The sequence below is a fragment of the Narcine bancroftii genome, chromosome 4 (genome assembly GCF_036971445.1).
Source record: "Narcine bancroftii isolate sNarBan1 chromosome 4, sNarBan1.hap1, whole genome shotgun sequence".
Taxonomy (NCBI): domain Eukaryota; kingdom Metazoa; phylum Chordata; class Chondrichthyes; order Torpediniformes; family Narcinidae; genus Narcine; species Narcine bancroftii.
The window spans coordinates 110,614,357-110,636,783 of NC_091472.1; the positions used below are offsets into that span (position 1 = coordinate 110,614,357).

The window sequence follows — 22,427 nt, forward strand, 5'->3', positions numbered from 1 at the left end:
TTTAATGTTCCAAACAGTTGATTTTGGTCATCCTAAAGTTTGATGTCTCTTACTGTTTGTTTCTTGTTTTTCAGCCTCATAATGGGCTTCTTTGATTTTTATTGAAACAAGTCTGGACCCTCATGTTGAAAAATGGCAACAACAGACTCCAAAGGTGATCAAAAGCTCTCCTATACCTGCACCAATTAAGCAACTAAACTTATCTGAGCATTCACAAACACCTGTGAAGCTAAATTTCCTAAACATTATGGTCCACTGAAATGAAATGGACTATATATAAAAATTGCTGTAATTTCTACATTGTCAAACCAAAATATATACAAAAAACCTTAAATAAAATCTGGAATGTGCACTTTAATTAGATACAAATCGTTTGATTATAAATTTAAAACTGTGCAGCACAAGGGCGACTCAAAGAAAAAAGTGTCTTTATCCCAAACATAATGGAGGGTACTGTCAGTGGTGAGGCTTTGGTGAGGCATGTGAGGTACAGAGTGGGCAGAGGATTGGCTTTCGACGGGTCAGCCACAAGTCTTTGGCAAGGGACACGAGGTACTTAGCAGGCAGTGGAACACCTTTCGACAAGTCAATGGTGAAGCTTTGGTGAGGTGAGGCGGCCTTTGGCAGGTCAGCGGTGAGGCTTCAGCGAGGTGGCCCTTGGCTGGTCGGTGATGATTCTTCGGCAAATTGGGGTGGTCTTCAGAGGTGAGATTTCGGCAAGCTGGAGTGGTCTTCGGTGGCGAGGCTTCGGCGGGGCGGTCTTCGGTGGCGAGGCTTCGGCGGGGCGGTCTTCGGTGGCAAGGCTTCGGCAAGCTGGAGTGGTCTTCGGTGGCGAGGCTTCGGCAAGCTGGGGTGGTCTTCGGTGGTGAGGCTTCGGCAAGCTGGGGTGGTCTTCGGTGGTGAGGCTTCGGCAAGCTGGGGTGGTCTTCGGTGGTGAGGCTTCGGCAAGCTGGGGTGGTCTTCGGTGGTGAGGCTTCGGCAAGCTGGGGTGGTCTTTGGTGGCGAGGCTTCGGCAAGCTGGGGTGGTCTTCGGTGGTGAGGCTTCGGCGGGGCGGTCTTCGGTGGCGAGGCTTCGGCGGGGCGGTCTTCGGTGGCGAGGCTTCGGCGGGGCGGTCTTCGGTGGCGAGGCTTCGGCGGGGCGGTCTTCGGTGGCGAGGCTTCGGCGGGGCGGTCTTCGGTGGCGAGGCTTCGGCGGGGCGGTCTTCGGTGGCGAGGCTTCAGCGGGGAGGTCTTCGGTGGCGAGGCTTCGGCGGGGTGGTCTTCGGTGATGAGGCTTCGGCGGGGTGGTCTTCGGTGATGAGGCTTCGGCGGGGTGGTCTTCGGTGGCGAGGCTTCGGCGGGGTGGTCTTCGGTGGCGAGGCTTCGGCGGGGCGGTCTTCGGTGGTGAGGCTTCGGCGGGGCAGTCTTCGGTGGCGAGGCTTCGGCGGAGCAGTCTTCGGTGGTGACGCTTCGGCTGGGCGGTCTTCGGTGATGAGGCTTCAGCGGGGTGGTCTTTGGTGATGAGGCTTCGGCGGGGTGGTCTTCGGTGATGAGGCTTCGGCGGGGTGGTCTTCGGTGATGAGGCTTCGGCAGGGTGGTCTTCAGATCAATATCTCAGATTGATACAAGGAGTGGGTAATGGAGTTAGCTAGGGGAGTGGATTGCTCAGATGGCGGAAAGTGAGATATCTGGGACAACACAATTATCCTTGAAGATTACACCTGAAAAAGGTGCATCCAGCTGCATCTCCGAGTTAGGGAGCTGGAGCTGGATGAACTCCAGATCATTCGAGAGGCAGAGAGGGTGATAGGAGTTTCAGGGAGACTCACCCCCAAAGGTCAGAAGGGAGGTAGCTGAATGACTGTCAGGAGAGGGAAGGGGGGAAGACAGAGAGAGCAGAGCACCCCTGTGCCCATTCCCATCAACAATTGGTATACAGTTTTGGATACTGTTGGTGGGGATGACCTACCAGGGTCAAGTTGTAGTGGTCACATCTCTGGCACTGAGACTGGACCTTCAGCTCAGAAAGAAAGGAGGGAAAAGAGGAGTGCAGTAGTGATAGGGGAATCAATGGTTAGGGAAACAGATAAGAGGTTCTGTGGAAGAAATTGAGAATCTCAGATGATCTGTTGCCTCCCTGGTGCCAAGGTCCATGATATCTCGGATTGAGTTCTCTGCATTCTCAGGAGAGAGGGTGAACAGCTAGATGTCATGGTCCATGTAGGGACCAATGACGTGGGTAGGATGGATGAGGAGAACCAGAGAGTTTAGGGAGTTAGGTGCAAAGTTGAAGGTCAGGACCTCCAGGGTTGCGATCTCAGGATTGCTACCCATGCCATGTGTTAGTGAGGCTGGAAATAGGAAGTTAATGCAGATAAACACATAGCTAAAGAGATGGTGCAGGAGGGAGGGCTTCAAGTTTCTGGACAGTTGGGCTCTGTCAGGGAAAGTGAGACTTGTTCTGAGGGACTGTTTGCATCTGAATTGGAGGGGAACTAACGTCCTTGCTGGTAGATTTGCTAGTGCTGCTCCAGGGGGTTTAAACTAGATTTGCAGGGGGAAGGGAACCAGAGTGTTAGAGCAGATAATGAGGTGGAGGAGGATAAAGGCCATGCGAGGACTGCATGTATAGACAGAAATCAAAGGTTTATATGTGATAGAAATGCATTTATTTCAATGCAAGGAATTATGTCAGAAAGGCAAATGAGCTTAGGGTGTTGATTGGCATGTGGGATTACAACATTATTGCTATTAGTGAGACTTGGTTGCAGGAGTGGCAGGACTGGCAGCTCTCTGTTCCAGGGTTCTATTGTTTCAGACATGATAGAGGGGGAGGGATGAAAAGGGGAGGAGTGGCATTGCTAGTCAGGGAAAATATTGCAACTGTGCTTAGACAGGACAGCCCAGAGTGCTCATCTACAGAAGCCATATGGGTGAAGCTGAGGAATGGGAAAGGTGTGAACACACGATAGGGTTGTATCAATAGTCAGAGTAGAATTGGAGAGACAGCAGTCCCAAGTAAGAAACAGGTAGTTGTGGTAGTAGGAGATTTTGACTTTCAACATTTTGACTGGGACTCCCATACTGTAAAAGGCCTGGATGGCTTGGAGTTTGTAAATGTGTGCAGGGAAGTTTTTTTTAATCAATATATAGAGGTACCAACAAGTGAGGATGCAGTGCTTTATCTCCTATTAGGGAACCAGACAGGTCAGGTGACAGAAGTATGTGTAGGCGAACATTTTGGGTCCAGTGACCATAATGTCATTAGTTTCAGGTTAATTATGGATAATTCTGAAGAAAGCCCGATTTTGTGGAAATGAGACAGGATCTAGGAGGAGTGGATTAGGATAAGTTGTTTTCTGGCATGGATGTGTTCAGTAAGTGGAAGGTTAGGGTTAGGGTTAGGGTTAGGGTTAGGGTTAGGGTTTGTAGCTTAATTGGTGTATTCGAGCAGCACGAGTTCATTGCTAGCATAAGGCAAAATAGGCAGCCAACTACGGTGCAGACTTCGGAGGGGCGCTGTTGAAGAGAACAAATTGTGCCCCACAGTTCAGGTACGCCAAGGGTTAGGGTTAGGGTTAGAATTGGTGTTGGGAGCTCCGGTATACGTGCGCGGTAATAGGCCAAGGGACAGGTTCGGAGTCGGCGTCAGGAGCTCCAGAGGGCACTTGTAGGTTGACTGCCAAGGTGGGTCTTATGTAAGCCTAAATGTGTATTTGGCTGTTTGAATAAGTGAGATATTAACAGTTATTGGTCCAATAATTCTAACATTGGTTTGAGCAATTTATTAATACTTCATTAAGAAAAGCCAGTTGGTCCACGACTAGCCCCTTTTTAGTGAAGGAGGAGAAGAGGAACCAAGCAGATTTGAGACCAAGATGGTCCAGGGTAACTAGTTAAGGATAGCTCAGGACAGGTACTAGCTGGTTTCTAATAGCAGAATACCTATCAATGTTCATAGATGAGAAATAAAAATATATAAATTCTTAAAAGAAATCAACTCAACAATTACTCCATGTTTTTTTTTGTCGTTATATTAATGATTTTGTTTATCCTAGTTCTCACAGTTTCATAAAACATGAGAACTTCAAAAGGCAGACTAACAGAAAAGCATTCTTGAATTTCCGTGTGTAAAGCCATGCTGAAATTACATTTTACTTGGGGTTCTTTATCGATGTTCTCACTGTTGTTGTTCTGTAATATGGAGAAACTCTCCTTCCAGGCAGTTCTTAAAGAGACATGCAACCAGCTTTATTATTGCTATAGTTGATGCTGTGTCATGGTGATGCAATTAATAGAGTTACTACCTCACAACTCCAGCGACCTGGCTTCTGCCCTGAACTCTGGCCCCGTCTGTGTGCAATTCGCACATTCTCCCTGTGATCATGTGAGCTTCCTCTGAATGCTTCAATATTCCTCTTGAACCTCAAAGATGTGGCCAGGTAGATTATTGGCCATTGCTGGAGTGTGTCTGGGTGGGGGAGGGGGGGGGTGGGGAAGGAATGATAGAAATGTGGGAAAATTTTAAAAAAGGGAATAGCATAGATATGTAAAAATGGTTACAGGAAAGTCAGAGCAAACTTGATGGGCCAAAGGGGCACTTTCATACTGCATCATTCTTATGGGGAAGAATGGACAATGGAAGGTAAGAGAGACAGGAGGGTATGTGAAGTAAAAGGATTTAATGTTGTATTGCCCTTGCAGAGATACATATTCTACCGAGTGCCCTTTAGTTCAAAATAATTTGTGTGCCAAAATATTTTCTTTGTATTTGAGAAGGATAATCAAAGATTGATGTCTTACTTATTCTTGCAATTTAAAATAAATTTAGCAGTTTCAAGTTTTGTGCTTTTCATTTATTCTACAAAACATCTGTTTTGAAAATCGAAGTTGGCAATTTTCGGGGTAAGGGTGCAAGTAGTTGGCCTTGCCTAGGGCGCAAAATAGTCTGGTTGGAAGGGCCCGTTACCATGCTGCATCTCTAAATTAAATCACATTTTAAAAATTAATTTAAACAATTTTAAAAAGATGAAAAAGACTGCAGTTTATCTCACTGAAATGAACACCCCTCTGACAAATGCCTCAGGACTAAAGCATTTCAAACACCAAGAGCAAATGCAAATTAAAGGGGGTGGCCACCATTGTCACAGTTCAGAGCTCTGTTTACTGGAGTGCCTGCCCTGGGATAGCCAGTCTTACGGGCTAAATTCAGCCCTGCTAACCCTTGCCTTCATTCACGTGAAATTCTCTGGCAGGAATGGTGAGCAATCACATCACTCCATGTTGAAATGTGCATTCACAAGAGCTTGGGTAGCACACCACAGGGTTCAAGCAGGCTGTTGTCACTGGCAGGGACTGGACTGAACAAAGTGATCTAAAAGTCAACTGACAGCCTTCTGCATTCAGAGGAAAGGCTACACAGGTAACTTTGCCTACAGAGTACACTTGCCTGAATCACCAGGAAACTGTCACAAACCCCACATAATCAAAATAAATAGAATCAAACTGAAGCTTAGCACCAGATACATTTACAAACCCCTTACCTTGTGGATCAGCTTTCTTGTATGCATTCCCAGCATCCACAAAACTGGTGGCAGCATCATGTTTGCTCTGCAGCTGAAGGTGGAGCTTGGCTGACTGGCAAAATGCATTCCCTGCAGCTATTCAATGGAGCGAAAACAGTTAAATCAGCTGTGCTTCACCACATGGCATGCAGCAACCTTTTCCCTGCCACCCGTCCAGACCATTCCCTTGCTAGCATAGGTAGGTCATGAGAAATTATTTCAGACTGCTTCGCCGGTGACAACCAGCCTGAGAGCGTTTCCAAGCAGACAATGAGCTACTGCAGACCGGTCAACATTTCGAGTTGGGACCCATTATAGAGACCGACCCATAACGTTGACTGATAATTTCTATCCATAGACACTGCCAGACCCACTGAGTCCCTCCAGGAGCTCATTCCAACACCTGCAGTCTCTGTGAATATTTCTGGTTTACAGTTTGACCAAATGCATGGATAGAGAATACAGAGACAAGTTTTGTTTTAAGAATGCAAAATATTTTAACTTTAAAATATTTTAATGATGTAGCAAGTTCGAAAGCCCTTCTAGCTCATGAAACCCATGCTGCCCAATTACACCCAATCAACCCCATACGTTTTAGAATGTGGGAGGAAGCTGAAGTGTCTGGAGAAAACCCACACAGGCCACAGGGAGAATGATTAAAAAGATCATAAACGATCTAGCCATGGACTCAGCTCCATCGACCTGGCTCTTCCCCCCACCCTTAGCTCCCCTACTACGTAAAAATGCGTCTGGCTCAGTCTTAAATGTATTTAATGATGGAGTCTCTACTCCCTCCTTTGGCAGAGAATTCCACAGATTCACTACTCTTAGGGAAAAGCAGTTCTTCCTCATCTCCATCCTAAATTTACTCCCCCAAATCTGAAGGCTATGTAGAAAATACTGTTATATTAATATCAGATAGAAACATAGAAAACTTACAGCACAATACAGGCCCTATGGACCACAAAGTTTTACTGGACACGTCCCTACCTTAGAAATTACTAGGCTTTCCTATAGCCCTCTATTTTTCTACGCTTTTATCCCAAAGTCTCTGAAAGGACCTCAACATATCCGCTTCCACTACCGTTGCTGGCAGCCCATTCCATGCACCCACCTCTCTCTGCATAAAAATTTAGCATGACATCTCCTCTGTACCTACTCCCCAGCACCTTAAACCCATTGTCTCATGGCAACCATTTCAGCCCTGTGAAAAAGTCTCAGACTATTTACATGATCAATGGCTCTCATCACCTTAAACACCTCCATCAGGTGACCTCTCATCCTCCACCACTCCAAGAAGAAAAGGCCGAGTTCACTCAAACTGTTAGAAGGCATGCCCCCTAAACCATGCAATATCCTTGTAAATCTCCTCTGCACCTTTTCTATGGCTTCCACATCCTTGCAGTAGGAAGGTGACTAGAACTGCACACAATACTCCAAGTGGGGACTGACAAGGATCCTATACAGCTGCAACATTACCCCTCAGCTGCTTAATTCAATTCCATGATTCTTTGGCTTGGCTTCGCGGACGAAGATTTATGGAGGGGGTAAAAGTCCATGTCAGCTGCAGGCTCGTTTGTGGCTGACGAGTCCGATGCGGGACAGGCAGACACGGTTGCAGCGGAAAATTGGTTGGTTGGGGTTGGGTGTTGGGTTTTTCCTCCTTTGTCTTTTGTCAGTGAGGTGGGCTCTGCAGTCTTCTTCAAAGGAGGTTGCTGCCCGCCAAACTGTGAGGCGCCAAGATGCACGGTTTGAGGCGATATCAGCCCACTGGCGGTGGTCAATGTGGCAGGCACCAAGAGATTTCTTTAGGCAGTCCTTGTACCTCTTCTTTGGTGCACCTCTGTCACGGTGGCCAGTGGAGAGCTCGCCATATAACACGATCTTGGGAAGGCGATGGTCCTCCATTCTGGAGACGTGACCCACCCAGCGCAGCTGGATCTTCAGCAGTGTGGACTCGATGCTGTCGGCCTCTGCCATCTCGAGTACTTCGACGTTAGGGATGAAGGCGCTCCAATGAATGTTGAGGATGGAGCGGAGACAACGCTGGTGGAAGCGTTCTAGGAGCCGTAGGTGATGCCGGTAGAGGACCCATGATTCGGAGCCGAACAGCAGTGTGGGTACGACAACGGCTCTTTTGTGTAGTCTTCCAAAGGCGCTATTTGCCTTGGCGAGTCTGTTGTCTATCTCGTTGTCGATCCTTGCATCCGATGAAATGGTGCAGCCGAGATAGGTAAACTGGTTGACCGTTTTGAGTTTTGTGTGCCCGATGGAGATGTGGGGGGGCTGGTAGTCATGGTGGGAAGACCAATACACTATATGCCTTCTTAACCACAGGAACAACCTGCGCAGCTGCTTTAAGTGCCCCATGGACTCAGACCCAAGATGCCTCTGATTCTCCACACTGCCAATAGTCTAACCCATAGATTCTCAAGGTGGGGCATACACCCCACTAGTGGGGTGTGGGAATATTTTGGTGGGGCGAGGGGCCTAAGAATATTTTAGTGGGGTGTGGGAATATTTTGGTGGGGCGAGGGGCCTAAGAATATTTTAGTGGGGTGTGGGAATATTTTGGTGGGGCGAGGGGCCTAAGAATATTTTAGTGGGGTGTGGGAATATTTTGGTGGGGCGAGGGGCCCAAGAATATTTTAGTGGGGCGTAGGAATATTTTGGGAAATAATTAAAAAGTTGGTTTGAAAAAATAAACTCGTTATGTTGGTGTGAAAGATGTGATTTGGCAACACTCTCAGTACGACATAATTGTGGTAACTTCCAAGTAAAATCACTTTGTTCTTTTTATTTTCATAACATGTGCTTTTACTCCTCCAATGTTTGTTTGATGTTTCTCTTATTTTAACTGTTGTTATCCTTGGTTAACATTATAATTATATTTTTTTCTGACCAGTCTTATCATCATCCATTCCAAATTATCTCACTGGCAACGAGGATTCCAAATGATCTCAACAATCATGTCTCCATCCATACCCCTTTACTTTTTCAGTTCAGTAGTGAGTTACACCTATATCTGTATCTTTGTGCACTAGCGTATTGATGGGGGGGTTGGCCAAAACTGAAAAAAAAATATTGGGACCCCAGAAAGTAAAGCACAAGGCTAGCGCGGTTCTGATGCGCTCTCTGTGAGAAAAGAATGTCAGAAACCGCACTAATGTTTTTTCCCTCATTTTTTTAGGGTCAGTATTCCTCCTTTAATATGATCATTACTTTTATTAACTTTTTTTCAATTCTAAGGCATAATAAGATATTGATCAACCTGTTTCAGGGAGCTCGCGCTGTTGTATATTCAAAATAAACAAGCAAAAGGTTTGTCAATATTCAGTAGAGTTCTTGAAGTTTGGGTTTATACCTGCTGTACATGATGAACTATTATGCCAAAAGACTTTGCTGCCCTTATTTTATTGGTTGGGTTTAAGTGGAATATGAACTTATTGCAGGAATGTCATATGCCGGTATTAAAACATTTGCTAAAGATATGGATTAAAAGAAATATGGTTTTAGGATCGAAAGGTAAATTATAAATTCAAACCCTGTTATATCATAATCAGCTTATTCCTTTTTCAATGTTCAATAATCATTTAAAGAGATGGAATTCTAAGGGTGTAACAATAGTTCTGGACTGTTTTGAAGAAGGTTAGCTTCTTTCTTTTAACCAATTGAGGGAGAAATTTGATATATCTGTAAATTCTTTATTTGTGTATTATCAACTCAGAGCTCTGATAAAAGATAATTATGGTAAAGAGATGAATTTACCTATGTTGACGAAATTTGAATCTTTGATTTCCTCTATACCACACATGTCAAGCTCTGATCCGCGGGCCTTGGCCCGCCCTGCAGCGAGAGCCGATGCTGTTCTTTGGTAATGTCACCACCACCATCCTCCCCCTTCATTGCACATCCTTCCCCATTGTAACACGAGAAATTGTAACATGAGAAATTGTAACACGAGAAGTCTGTCGATGTGATCAGCCGGCAAGCCAGTTGGAAGGCTCCCTGCACAACCAGTCACTTCTCCCACCTGTCGAGCGGTGCGGCGGATTGGCGAGCGCCTGTGATTTCCTGTCGGCGCGACGGGAATGGCAGGCTGCGCACGGCCCCCGGGCAGCGCGAGCCCCGTACGACTGGCACCGGACGGCCCTTCCACAGCGCGAGCACACTTCTCCCGATCGCCACGCCCTTCAGCGCTTGCACCCGCGCGGACCCCAGGGACGGCTGGTTCGGCCCTGCACGTGAAGAGAGAGATGGTGGCTGTCCGCAAAGGCTGATCGGCAGCGCGCTGGGCCTGAGTGGGTGGGTAAGCAGGGATGGGCAGAGGGTGTAGGTGAGGAGTAATGGGCAGGGGAAGTTATGGTGGTGCGAGGGGCAGTTAGAGGGAGGGATGAGTAGGAGGGGTGGATAGGGAAGAGGTAAAAGGGGAGGGGCAGGGCGAGTAGGGGAGGGGTGATTAGAGGGTGAGAGATGGGTAGAGGGAGGAACAGGTTGAGGGGAGAGGCAGTAGAGGGGCGTGTATAGGATGGGGTGGGTAGAGGCAGAGCGAGTGGAGTGAGGGGTGAGTCGAGGTTGGGTAAAGGACTGGTCAGGTAGAGGGATGGTGGGTCGAGGGTGAATAGAGGCCTAGAGCCTGAGGAGTGAGTAGGAAATGCTGAGTCCTGATGCAGGCCAAAATGGACACAGCCTGTGAATGCTGACTACATCTCCACAGGGACCAAATATGTTTCCCTCAGGTCAAGCAAAGGGTGAACTTGAGCTATCTACTCCTGACCTGTAACATTATCCTTCTAAAGTTATATCCTAAAGTTTAACATTACATATGTTGAAAGAAGAGAAAACATGCAGTTGTTGAAAATTTTCAATAAATATTTAGTTCGGCCCTTGACTTAGTCCAAGTTTTTAATTTTGGCCCTCCGTGAATTTGAGTTTGACACCCCTGCTCTATACCAAAGAAAGGTTTATTTCAAAATGTATCAATTGTTACAAGAAGGTATAGATAAACCGGAATGGGAGAAATCAAGGGTTAAATGGGAAAGTGATTTAACTTATATTATTCCTCAATTGGGAAGTTATGTGTTATGAAAGTGTAACTAAACTGACGAATGTAAGATATGGAATGGTTAACTATAATTTTTTACATCAGTTATATTTGACTCCAGAGAAACTGAAAAAAATATGGGTTTAGTAATTTGGATTCTTGTTTTAGATGTGGATTATGTATTGGAACTTTCTTATATGTCGTTTGATCTTGTGTTAATGTACAACCATTTTGGGAAGGCATTAGGTTGGTTCTGGAAAAATTATCCAAATTAAATTACCATTAGACCCATCGATTTTTTTTTTGCTGGGTTATACGGTCTCTTTGAAGGGATTGGGGTTGGATAAATTTCAAATTGCATATGTACGTTTAGTGTTGGCTGTAGCACGAAAATGTGTAGCTAGTACTTGGAAAGATAACGTAGAGATTAATATAGCACGTTGGCTTAATGAATTGAGAGCTTGTATCACTATGGAAAAAATTACACAATTATTCCTTTTTTGTTAAAATGTGGTCTTTTTATTTGGAATATATAAATTTGGAAATACTTTGAAATATTGTATATATTCTCTTCTGTTTTTATATTTGGCTCCCCTTAAGGGGAAGAGGTGGGAGGGTGGGGAGGGGTTCTTGTTGTTTTTTATATATATATATATATACACACACGTATACACACACACGTATATACACACACGTATACACACACACGTATACACACACACGTATATACATACACGTATATACATACACGTATATACATACACGTATATATATACACGTATATATATACACGTATACACATATACACGTATATATATATACACGTATACACATATACACGTATACACATATACACGTATACACATATACACACATACACATATACACATACACATATACATATACACATATACATATACATATACACATATACATATACACATATACATATATACATATACATATATACATATACACATATATACACATATACATATACATATATACATATACATATATACATATATACATACATACACACACACACACACACACACACACACATATATATATATATATATATATAAATAAATAAATTGGGGTTTTTTTATTTGATTGTATACTGTTCAAAAATCTTTTAAATATTTTTAAAATGAAAGCAGACTGTCTTGACCTCTTCACTCTGCTACCATCAGGGAAAAGGTACAGGAGCCTAAAGACGAGCACTCAGCGGCACAAGGACAGCTTCTTCCCCACTGCCATCAGATTCCTGAATAATCAATGAACCAAAGACACTGCCTTATTTTTTGTGCACTAGTATTGTTATTATTTTATTTTATACAGTAATGTCATAAGATGTTTATGATATGAATGTTTGCTCTACGATGCTGCCACAAACACCGAATTTCATGACTTGTTCATAACAATAAGTCCTGATTCCAATTCTAATGGATAAACCTTGGTATCTGATTTTAACCACAGAAATACCCAGCTTATTCCAATCCAATTCCTGCCCTATTTTTACAAATGTTGACAAGGATCAGTCAAGTTGGTTAAGAATGGTCCCAGTTATCCTCTTTATAATATGAGTACATTCACACATTGAAAACCTGATTCACTCCAATCGCTCAAGAGGCTCTCTTCATAAAATAGGAAGAAGACAACTGCAGGTGAGAATTATCCCACAGAATGAAGGCCAGTTGTTCTTTACTGAATTAAATGACTTGGAATATCCCTTTGCTGAAGAATTTGACCTTTAATTATAGATGAAGCTAGAATTTATCTTCCAATTAAATCTTCAAAGTTCTGAGCACTGTGGCCTCAAATATGCTTTTTACATAGCCACTTCGTTCCAGGATATTTTGTTTTTTTTCCCGGAACGTATGCTGCGCAAAAAGCAAGCAAACGGAATGGGGGTGTCATTCCAGTCCCATCTTTTTACCTTAAAGGGGCCTAGTAGAATTCCCTGAAGCCTGCAGTATAAGCACTTCAGGCATTCTGAGACCAACTCGACCAATTAATATGACATTGCAATGACGCTTTGATGACACGTAATATGACGTGCAACGTTTCAGTACGAGATTTTAAAATTTGATAATTAACAACAGTCAGTTATCAACACTGATCAGCCAAAACTAAGCTCACACCATCCAATGACCACGAAGTCTGCCAACTGGAGTGATTCTGAGATCTGCGAGATTCTCACCATCAGGGGCACGGTGAGGGATGGACCAATATTAGATTGGGTAGCATTAAAAATGAGAGAAAGGGAGATTAATCGCAACGTTCCAGGTGATTAGCAAGCGTAAGTGCCTGCTTAGGAAGTACCATCAGGTAAATGCCCACACTGGCCAGAGTGGCAGGGGATGATTGGACTGGCCATATTTTGAACCTTGTTACGCCATCTGGGGCACAAGCCATTCAGCATGCCCAGTAGCATGAAGGAGCAACATTCCCTGATGTGGTTCCAGATGTGTCTCACTCCGCCTGATACTGGGGTCCTGAAACTGAGGTGAGCAATACAGCGCCTGTGCCTCAAGAGCAACTAGGTTTAAAACTTATTTCTTCTGGTGATCAACAAATTTTGTCATGTGTTTTGTGGGTGTGTCTGCCCCTAAAGAGCGGACTGACTAATTTAGCTTGCGTTGAATGGTTTGCCAAGGTGCCAGCCACCTAAGAAGAGACCAAGACCTACCAAGCCACAAGTGGTGACCCGGAAAATGTTGCACTCAATGGACTGTGAGGATGTCGAGAGGGAGCATATTCGGCAGGAGGTGCAGAGGGCTCGTAAGGAGCCGATGAAGAGAGAGGCCCAGGAGGCAGACAGACGTACCCACTCAGAGGAGATGACAGGGGTTGGACAAATGTTCAATGATTTCCAGCAGGAACTGAAAAGCCAGGCCTCACTCATGAGGGACATGATGACTCTAATGTCATCCTCTGCTCGACAGCATCAACTTCCCGTGTCACTGCCACAAACTCCCGTGTGACAATACCACACTCATCAACCCCACAGCCAGTATTTCTATCAGACGTTACAGCAGAGTGACCTCACACAACACTCAGACAAGGCATATGAATATTTTCAATCACCCTGGTCCTCCTGGGTGATGTGACTTTTGCAAATGATCATCGATGAATGGTTTTATTGCACTGTTGTAAATAGTTAAATGCAGTTGAATTAAGTTTTTATTTTCATTTACATCTTCTGTTCACTACCATTCTATGGCAAGTGCACTAGATACATCTACTAAAAGCTGTCATTTACTGAATTAATGGGAATATGTGTGCCATCAATGGCACCAGCACACATTGGATACTCCCATTCTGCAAATGTGTCGTGCACCACTTGGCAGGTCAACAAAACATTTAAATAGACCCTCTTCAATGCTCCTGTAACTTGGAGTACCAACACACAGACAGTGACCACACGGACACCAAAAATACAATTTATGGATCGATATTTACACAGGGTAGCATACCACCACAAAGCAACAGTGAGTCTAAGTCGAGGCTTCAGAGGCTGTCGCCAGTTTGTTGTCTTATGCCTCAGGTGTGACTCAATGAGTTCCAATATAAAGTCAAAATTATCCCGAGACATACAGAAATGACCCCTCCATTCATCTTCATCAAAAAAAAACACAGGGCCATGTGGTCTTTCTCTCTCCTTCACTTTTTCCATCCAACAGAAGTGCAAATTGAGTCACAAGAAGGAAAAGTCTACGTCCAAGGTCCACATGCATTTCCACCTCAAACTGCTCCCTGCTTCTCTTCGAATTCTCCTCCAATGTATGTCTGATTGCACGAATACATTGCTTGCACGGATTCTGCATCCATCTGCGCATCATGAAATCATGTATGATGCGCAGGAAATTAGCCTGGTTTGAAGAGTGCCATACATGTTCACGGCTAGCACCATAAGCATAGCCATTTTGTTTTGTTTTGAAGGATATGTCGGACACGTATGACATCATTGCAGTGGAGTTACACGTCCCACCTCCTTTGCTCCCACAATGCCAGTGTTCACTGACCTGGAAAATTGCAGATTTTGCTTGTTCCAGTGTGAACGACCAATGTTGGCATATTAGGGGGTCTTCATTAAGGAAATATTGCAGGATTGCTATCTAAAAACATAAGAAGGAAGAGACTACAGAATCTTGGCTTTGCTGAAAGACTAGCCGATGGTACAGATGTTCACCCATTATATCTGAAAATATTCATGTTAAATCAACCCTCACTGAAAATGTTTTGTTAGTGGCATTGAGGGAGAAGGAAAGGAAAGTTCTCAGAGGCAGAAGTCCTTGGGAGTGTCTGGACTGGGAAATATAGAAGAGCATCAAAACTTGTCTGAAGAATGTGAAAGGCATCGGTTATGAAAAAATGCAGGAATTCTGAAATAGCAGAATAATTTGCTGGTATTTAAGCAACAAAAAAGTTGCAGAGTAGAATTGGATTATACAGCCAACTTGGCTCCATAGCGATGGACTATATTCTTGTTCTTAACTCTTCTAATATGCTTCTAAAACAATACAGAGACATGGTATGTTTATCAAAGAAGCATCTGTGTAATATTTTAAAGCCATTACATTGTGAGTGAATACAAGCTACTAATCCAAAGCATTAATTTAGTTTAACAGTTTTAGATTCATTTTATGGTCATGTAATTTTTCTTCTTTGGCTTGGCTTCGCGGACGAAGATTTATGGAGGGGTAATGTCCACGTCAGCTGCAGGCTCATTGGTGGCTGACATGTCCGATGCGGGACAGGCAGACACGGTTGCAGCGGTTGCAAGGGAAAATTGGTTGGTTGGGGTTGGGTGTTGGGTTTTTCCTCCTTTGTCTTTTGACAGTGAGGTGGGCTCTGCGGTCTTCTTCAAAGGAGGTTGCTGCCCGCCGAACTGTGAGGCGCCAAGATGCACGGTTTGAGGAGATATCAGCCCACTGGCGGTGGTCAATGTGGTAGGCACCAAGAGATTTCTTTAGGCAGTCCTTGTACCTCTTCTTTGGTGCACCGCTGTCTCGGTGGCCAGTGGAGAGCTCGCCATATAACACGATCTTGGGAAGGCGATGGTCCTCCATTCTGGAGACGTGACCTACCCAGCACAGTTGGATCTTCAGCAGCGTGGATTCGATGCTGTCAGCCTCTGCCATCTTTAGTACTTCGATGTTGGAGATGAAGTCGCTCCAATGAATGTTAAGGATGGAGCGGAGACAACGTTGGTGGAAGCGTTCTAGGAGCCGTAGGTGATGCCGGTAGAGGACCCATGATTCGGAGCTGAACAGGAGTGTGGGTATGACAACGGCTCTGTATACACTAATCTTTGTGAGGTTTTTCAGTTGGTTGTTTTTCCAGACTCTTTTGTGTAGTCTTCCAAAGGCGCTATTTGCCTTGGCGAGTCTGTTGTCTATCTCGTTGTCGATCTTTGCATTCGATGAAATGGTGCAGCCGAGATAGGTAAACTGGTTGAGCGTTTTGATGGAGATGTGGGGGGGGGGGGGGGGGGGGGGGCTGGTAGTCATGGTGGGGAGCTGGCTGATGGAGGATCTCAGTTTTCTTCAGGCTGACTTCCAGGCCAAAACAGTGTCATATTACATGAAATTGCTTTTGCCTGCTAAAAGGCCGACAGATTCGCCATTGGCGGAAATTGCCTGAAGTGCCTCTTACAGTCAGAGAAAGAAAAACAAAAAAGTTCCCCCAAGAGTCACCAAGTGTCCGTGGATTCGCCTCCAGCACCCCCACATCCCTTGCAGCCACACAGAATCCAGCCCCAACCGTCGGCAATCCAAACCCCAGATTCGAACCTCCGATACCATTAGGAACTTTCCAACGCCCTCGGCACCCTCTCACATCCCAGTTTTAATACCTGGTGCCCCTTCAGCCAGTCTCCAGCAGTCCGCAGCCTGGTACAAGTCCCTTGACCGCAGTATTCAGCAGCCTCTGTCGGTTCCTAGCCTCGAGACACCAACAGCCCGCTGCCTGTGTGAGTCCTTCAGCCACAGAACCCCTCAGTGGTCCGCCACCGTGGTCACCATCCTGTGGGTCGCTTCCTCTGCTTCTCCTTCTCAGACCAGTAGGGGTGGGGGGGATGGACACGTTTCTCTGGTGCCCTGCACCAGTCCTCTGTTTCTCTGGTTTCTTGCGGCTGCAGCTGATCTTGACGCTGCCCTCTTGGGTCGAGTTCCCATGGTTGTAGGATTTTAAATAAAACTACCATCTGGCTCTGTGCGGAGCTGACAGCAGTCAAACTAGGTGGTTGGACCCTGAAGGAGCACTGTGTCTCCACTCCCCATGGATCCACACCAGACTGCCATTACAGCAGCTGCAGCAGCCAGCACCACTAGAGAAAGAGAACGACTATTTTAACTGTACACAGTACCCTGCACTATTTGACTTGTATTGCAGTAAGTCCTGCACTTTATTTTGTTTTTCCACTCCATATTGTACAAGTTGATTTGCCTGGATAGCATGCAAAAGAAAGCTTTTTTCTCTATTGCAGTTCTCATGACAATAAGCAATTCAATTCAAACTGGGTTGAAACCGTTATAGGACCATCAAGGTAGACCTAATTAAAATGTACCAGCATAATGGAACAAAAACTCAAACTTTCCAATCCAAAGTGAACAATATGATTTATTTATTTATTGATTGGTTGATTGGGATAACATTCGAGAGAAAATGGAATCAGAACATTTCAAGACCCTATTTCAAGTCTAGTCAAGTCATGTTTATTTGTCTTTCATACCACAAACCTCGCAGTGTACGGTGAAAAACGAGATAGTATTTCTCCAGACTGTGGAACTGGTTATCTACATGGATAAATTACGTCAGAAACTTTTTATAAATAACCTATCACTTATAAATATTATGTTACATATGGTAGCCCTGTGTACTCCCAGAATTCAGAAGCTCATGGTTTGGGGGGAAAAAGCTGTCTCGTAATCTGGTCCTGAACACTTCGGTATCTCTTCCCAGATGGCAGGAGGGAGAACAGATTGCGGGAGGAATGTGTGTGGAGTCCTTCATAATGTTTATGGCTTTCCGCAAACAACAGCCGTAATAAATGTCCATATTTCTGAATCACTCAATCAACTGATCTATTGATTAACACCAATGCAGCTGGCCATGTTGAGAGAATATCAACTGAGAAAGCCAACAGGTTTTAGGATCTACACGCTCCAAGTACAATAAAACTGTACTTTGTAATTGGAGAAACAAGTAATCAAACAGGATACAGCAGAATTTGTTTAAAAAAAAAACATTTGATCTGAAGAGTTTGTGAGGCCACAAATACTGCTAAAAGTCCAATGGACCACAGAAACAAACCCCAGAATGAAGCTTGCAAGCAATCCTTAGTATGTGTTTATTAGCAGGAAGAAAAGCCCTGTCCATTCTTTTTCTTGACACCAAGGTTAATAGTGAGTTTCTACTCAGCAGGTCTCATCTCACAAGCACACAGAAAAATAAGAGCCAAGCCTACTCCACTATTCAATATAACCACGATTGATCCACGCTAACCTCAAATGCTCTTGTGTGCTAGTTCCCCATCACCCTCACGTTCCTAAGCAAAGTCAACTGGCTTAATTGGATGACACCGTCAGCAGATGTCAGGATCAGAATTTCTCCCACTGAAGCAGCTTGATCATTCCAGTTTTAAGGAAAGAAGGTCCGGGGAGCATGGCAAGATGGTGCAGAAGATGTGTATTCCAGCTTTTCCCAACTGGATTATTAAATGCCCGGTTTTAAAAAAGCATAAAAGTGGTTAAAAACAATATTTACAGTTGTTTAAATAATAGTGATTTATTATAGCAACTAATGTGAATAAATCTAAACCTCAACTTCAGAAAAAATTACCATACAAAAGTGCGGAAGAACTGAGGCACACCTGCATAGCTGAATCCACGGAATCGTCGTTAGGAGCCTCCAACCCTCAGAGTACTCCAGCCCATTCAAGTTTGACTTTGGCGCCGATCGTGCCTCCGCAAGATGGCGCCGACACTTTGGTGAGTTCGGCTGTTGCCAACCCGCGCTCACGTGAAGCTGTGCGCGCGGGCGGCATGGCCAACAAGGGAACCTGCGACCTTGCTGGGCAGCCCAAGGACGCGCAGTGTAGCGTCGGAGGATGCTCCTGTTTGTCCGGCGGCTTTGCCTAGCTTGAGTAGGGCATACCGGGTCTAAGAATTGCTGGACAAAGTATGGGCTGTGGGGGAGCCCGAACGCTGACGTCCCGAAGAGGATGTGTTTTTGTGGGGTTTTTTATTGTTATTTTTTGAGGGGAGGTTTTTTTCTCCTTCCCATTTTTTTTGAAGAATTATAGAGGGGAGCATTATTTTATAGTGCGTAAATATATTAGTATTAAAAAGATGTCTCAATTGAATTTTGCAACTTTTAATGTTCAGGGATTAAATAATCCAATTAAGAGAAAGAGAATATTGGCTTATATAAAAAAAAAATGAAAATTGACATTGCTTTTTTACAAGAAACACTGACTGAAAAAGAACATTTGAAATTGAAAAGAGATTGGGTTGGTCATGTTTTTTTCTTCTTTTAATTCTAAGGCAAGAGGAGTAGCGATTTTGATTCATAAAAATTTACCATTTGGAATCTTCAGAGGGGTATGCTGGCAGAGTATTAAGAGTGAACTGTAAAATTTTTGCTGAATCTTTATGCCCCTAATATAGACGATGAGCAGTTTATTTCAGAAGCTTTTTTACTGTTAACTCAAGCTAATGAAAATGTCTTAGTTGGTGGTGATTTTAATTGTGTTCTGGACCCTTTATTGGACAGAAATCCAATAAGGTAATCAAAGATGGCAACACAAATTAATGTATTAAGGAAAGATTTAAATTTGGTGGATATTTGGAAAAAAGTTAATCCTACAGAGAAAGATTTTTCTTTTTACTCTTCACGACATGATTCCTTTTCAAGAATTGATTTATTTTTGGTATCGGCACATTTACAAGGTAGAGTATTACGAGCTGAATATAAAAGTAGAGTTATATCAGTTCATTCATTATTACATTTTTCTTGTGTAAGTTCGGAGGTAGTACGTCCGTCGTTTAGATGGAGGTTTAATGCAATGTCATTGAAAAAAACCAGAGTTTGTTACTTTTGTTAAAGAGCATATCTCTTTATTTTTGACCAAGAATGTTAATTCTGTGGATAGTCATTTTGTAATATGGGATGCTTTAAAAGCTTATTTGAGGGGGAAGATTATTAGTTATTCTACGAAAGTTAAGAAACAATATATGGCAGAATGTTTTGAGTTAGAAAATCAGAATGCTGAGTTAGAGAAAGATTTTCAGAAAGGTGTAACAGAAGATTAAAAAAAGCCGCATTAGCGAGGTTGAAATTACGTTATAATACTTTACAAACTTATCAGTCTGAGCGCTTAATTAATCGATCTAAACAATGTTATTATGAGTTGGGGGAAAGAGCTCATAAGGTACTTGCTTGGCAGTTGAAAGCTAAACAGGCATCTTGGACTATTAATGCTGTTAAGAAGAATTCAAAAGTTACTTATAAACCTTACGAAATTAATGATCAGTTTTATTCATTTTATCTAAAATTATATACTTCTAAGGGGAAACAGGATAATGGTTCTTTTAACTCTTACTTATCTAAATTAAAGTTACCAGTATTAGATGGGAATGATGTTCAGGAATTGGAATCTTCATTTACGGATTTTGAAATTAAGGAAGCTATTCAGGAAATGCCTAATGGGAAGTCCCCAGGGGATGATGGATTCCCTGTGGAATTTTATAAACTTTTTTATGATGATTTCTCTAATGCATTTGGAGAAGTGTTGAATCAAGTTACTGAAGATCAGAAGTAACCAGGATCATGTTCAAGTGCTTTAATAACTGTTATTAAAAAAAAAGATAGAGCTCCATTAAAAGTGTCTTCATATAGACCCATTTCTTTATTAAATGTAGATTATAAAATTATGGCAAAAGTATTAGCTAATAGACTTGCTAAATATTTACCCAAATTGGTACATATTGATCAAACAGGTTTTATTAAGAATAGAAACACATCAGATAATATATTTTGATTAATTACTTTGGTCAACGCATATCGAAAGCAACCTAACCATTAGATGTAGAAAAAGCTTTTGATAGAGTTGAGTGGGATTTTCAATTTAAATTTGGCCCTTTTTTTATTGGTAAGGTTAAGACTTTATATACGAACCCAATTGGACAGATTTCTTTACCATTTAAATTGACTCGTTCAACTCGGCAGGGCTGCCCATTGTCACCAGCCTTATTTGCGTTGGCTATTGAACTGTTAGCTCAGGCTATTAGACAAAATTAAGAAATTAAAGGGACGAGGGTTAAGAATGAAGAATATAAAATTAACTTATTTGCTGATGATGTGTTGGTATACTTGACAGAACCAGAACGATCGTTGAAACCATTGCAAGAGTGTTTGTTGAAGTTTGGAGCATTATCGGGATATAAAGTTCATTGAGATAAAAGTGAAATTTTACCAGTTGGAGTGGGAGATTATTCTGAATTTAAAACTATTACAAAATTAAGGTGGACAAGTAAAATTAAATATTTAGGTGTGTTTATGGATACTAATTATCAATCATTAAATCAATTAAATGATATGCCTATATTAAGATGGATTAAAGCAGATTTGATTAAGTGGAAAGATCTTCCATTAACATTGATTGGTCGGGTTAATTGTAATAAAATGAATATTTTTCCTTGAATTCAATATTTATTTCAGTCAATACCTTGTTTACTTCCAAAGGGTTTTTTTCAAAATTTGAATAAAGCAGTGCAAGTGTTTTTTATGGAAAGGTAAATTAGCTTGAGTGGTGTTGCATAGACTTTCATGGAAGTATGCTTTGGGCGGACTACAGTTACCACATTTTCAAAGCGGCCCAGTTGAAGTTTGTTAGTAGATTGATGGATTTAGATCAGCCTCCTAGTTGGGCTAAAGTGGAGATGGTGTGTATTTCTATATTTATATTTTGTTGGAATTTGATTTTATTACAGCAAAATGATAAGCCGATATTGAAACATTTGTTAAAGATTTGGATTAAAAAAAACAGGGTGTTAGGGTCAAAAGTAATATTATCAATTTTAACTCCATTGTATAATAATCAGCTTATTCCTTTTTCAATGTTTAATAATCATTTAAAGATTTTGGACTCTATAAAGACAATACAATATTGTTTTGAAGAGGGCAAATTTATTTCTTTTAATCAATTGAGAGAAAGATTTGATATACCTGTAAATTCTTTGTTTTTTTTTAATTTTTATTTTTCACACCATAAATCACAATAGCCATGATATACACTTTTTCTTTCCCACACATTTACAGTGACTTTTTCTCCCTCCACCCTCCCTCCTCCCAAGCCACCCCCCCACCACCCCCCCCTCATCCATTTTAGGTATACAATCTAGGTTGCATTAATTCAGTCAGACAATGTTGTCATTCAACAAAAATACACCAGAAATTCTACTGAGTCCATTCTTTTCTTTTCTTCTCCTGCCATCAACTTAGGTAATGTTTGTTCCCGGTAGGTTTTCGCTATTGTATTTAATGTAAGGCTCCCATACTTGTTCGAATATTTCAATATTATTTCTTAAACTATATGTTATTTTTTCTAATGGAATACATTTATTCATTTCTATATACCATTGTTGTATTTTCAAATTATCTTCCAATTTCCAGGTTGACATAATACATTTTTTTGCTACGGCTAGGGCTATCTTGACAAATCTTTTTTGTGCATCTTCCAAGTCAATTCCAAATTCTTTATTTTTTATGTTACTTAGGAGAAAGATCTCTGGATTCTTTGGTATATTGTTTTCTGTTATTTTATTTAA

The 22,427-nt window shown here is 42.6% G+C and overlaps 1 protein-coding gene across 4 annotated transcripts in view; it reads right to left on the reverse strand.

Moving 5' to 3' along the window:
- LOC138760988 (beta-soluble NSF attachment protein) overlaps nucleotides 1–22,427 on the reverse strand; it is a 73,402-nt gene that overhangs the window by 37,775 nt on the left and 13,200 nt on the right. For all 4 annotated transcript variants that reach the window (XR_011356045.1, XR_011356046.1, XM_069932415.1 and 1 more), the window contains exon 3: nucleotides 5,523–5,639. Coding sequence is in view for 2 of the 4 variants with exons in the window: in XM_069932415.1 (XP_069788516.1) it covers nucleotides 5,523–5,639 (117 nt within the window). In the remaining 2 variants the exon portion in view is untranslated. The remainder of the gene's footprint in view (nucleotides 1–5,522; nucleotides 5,640–22,427) is intronic.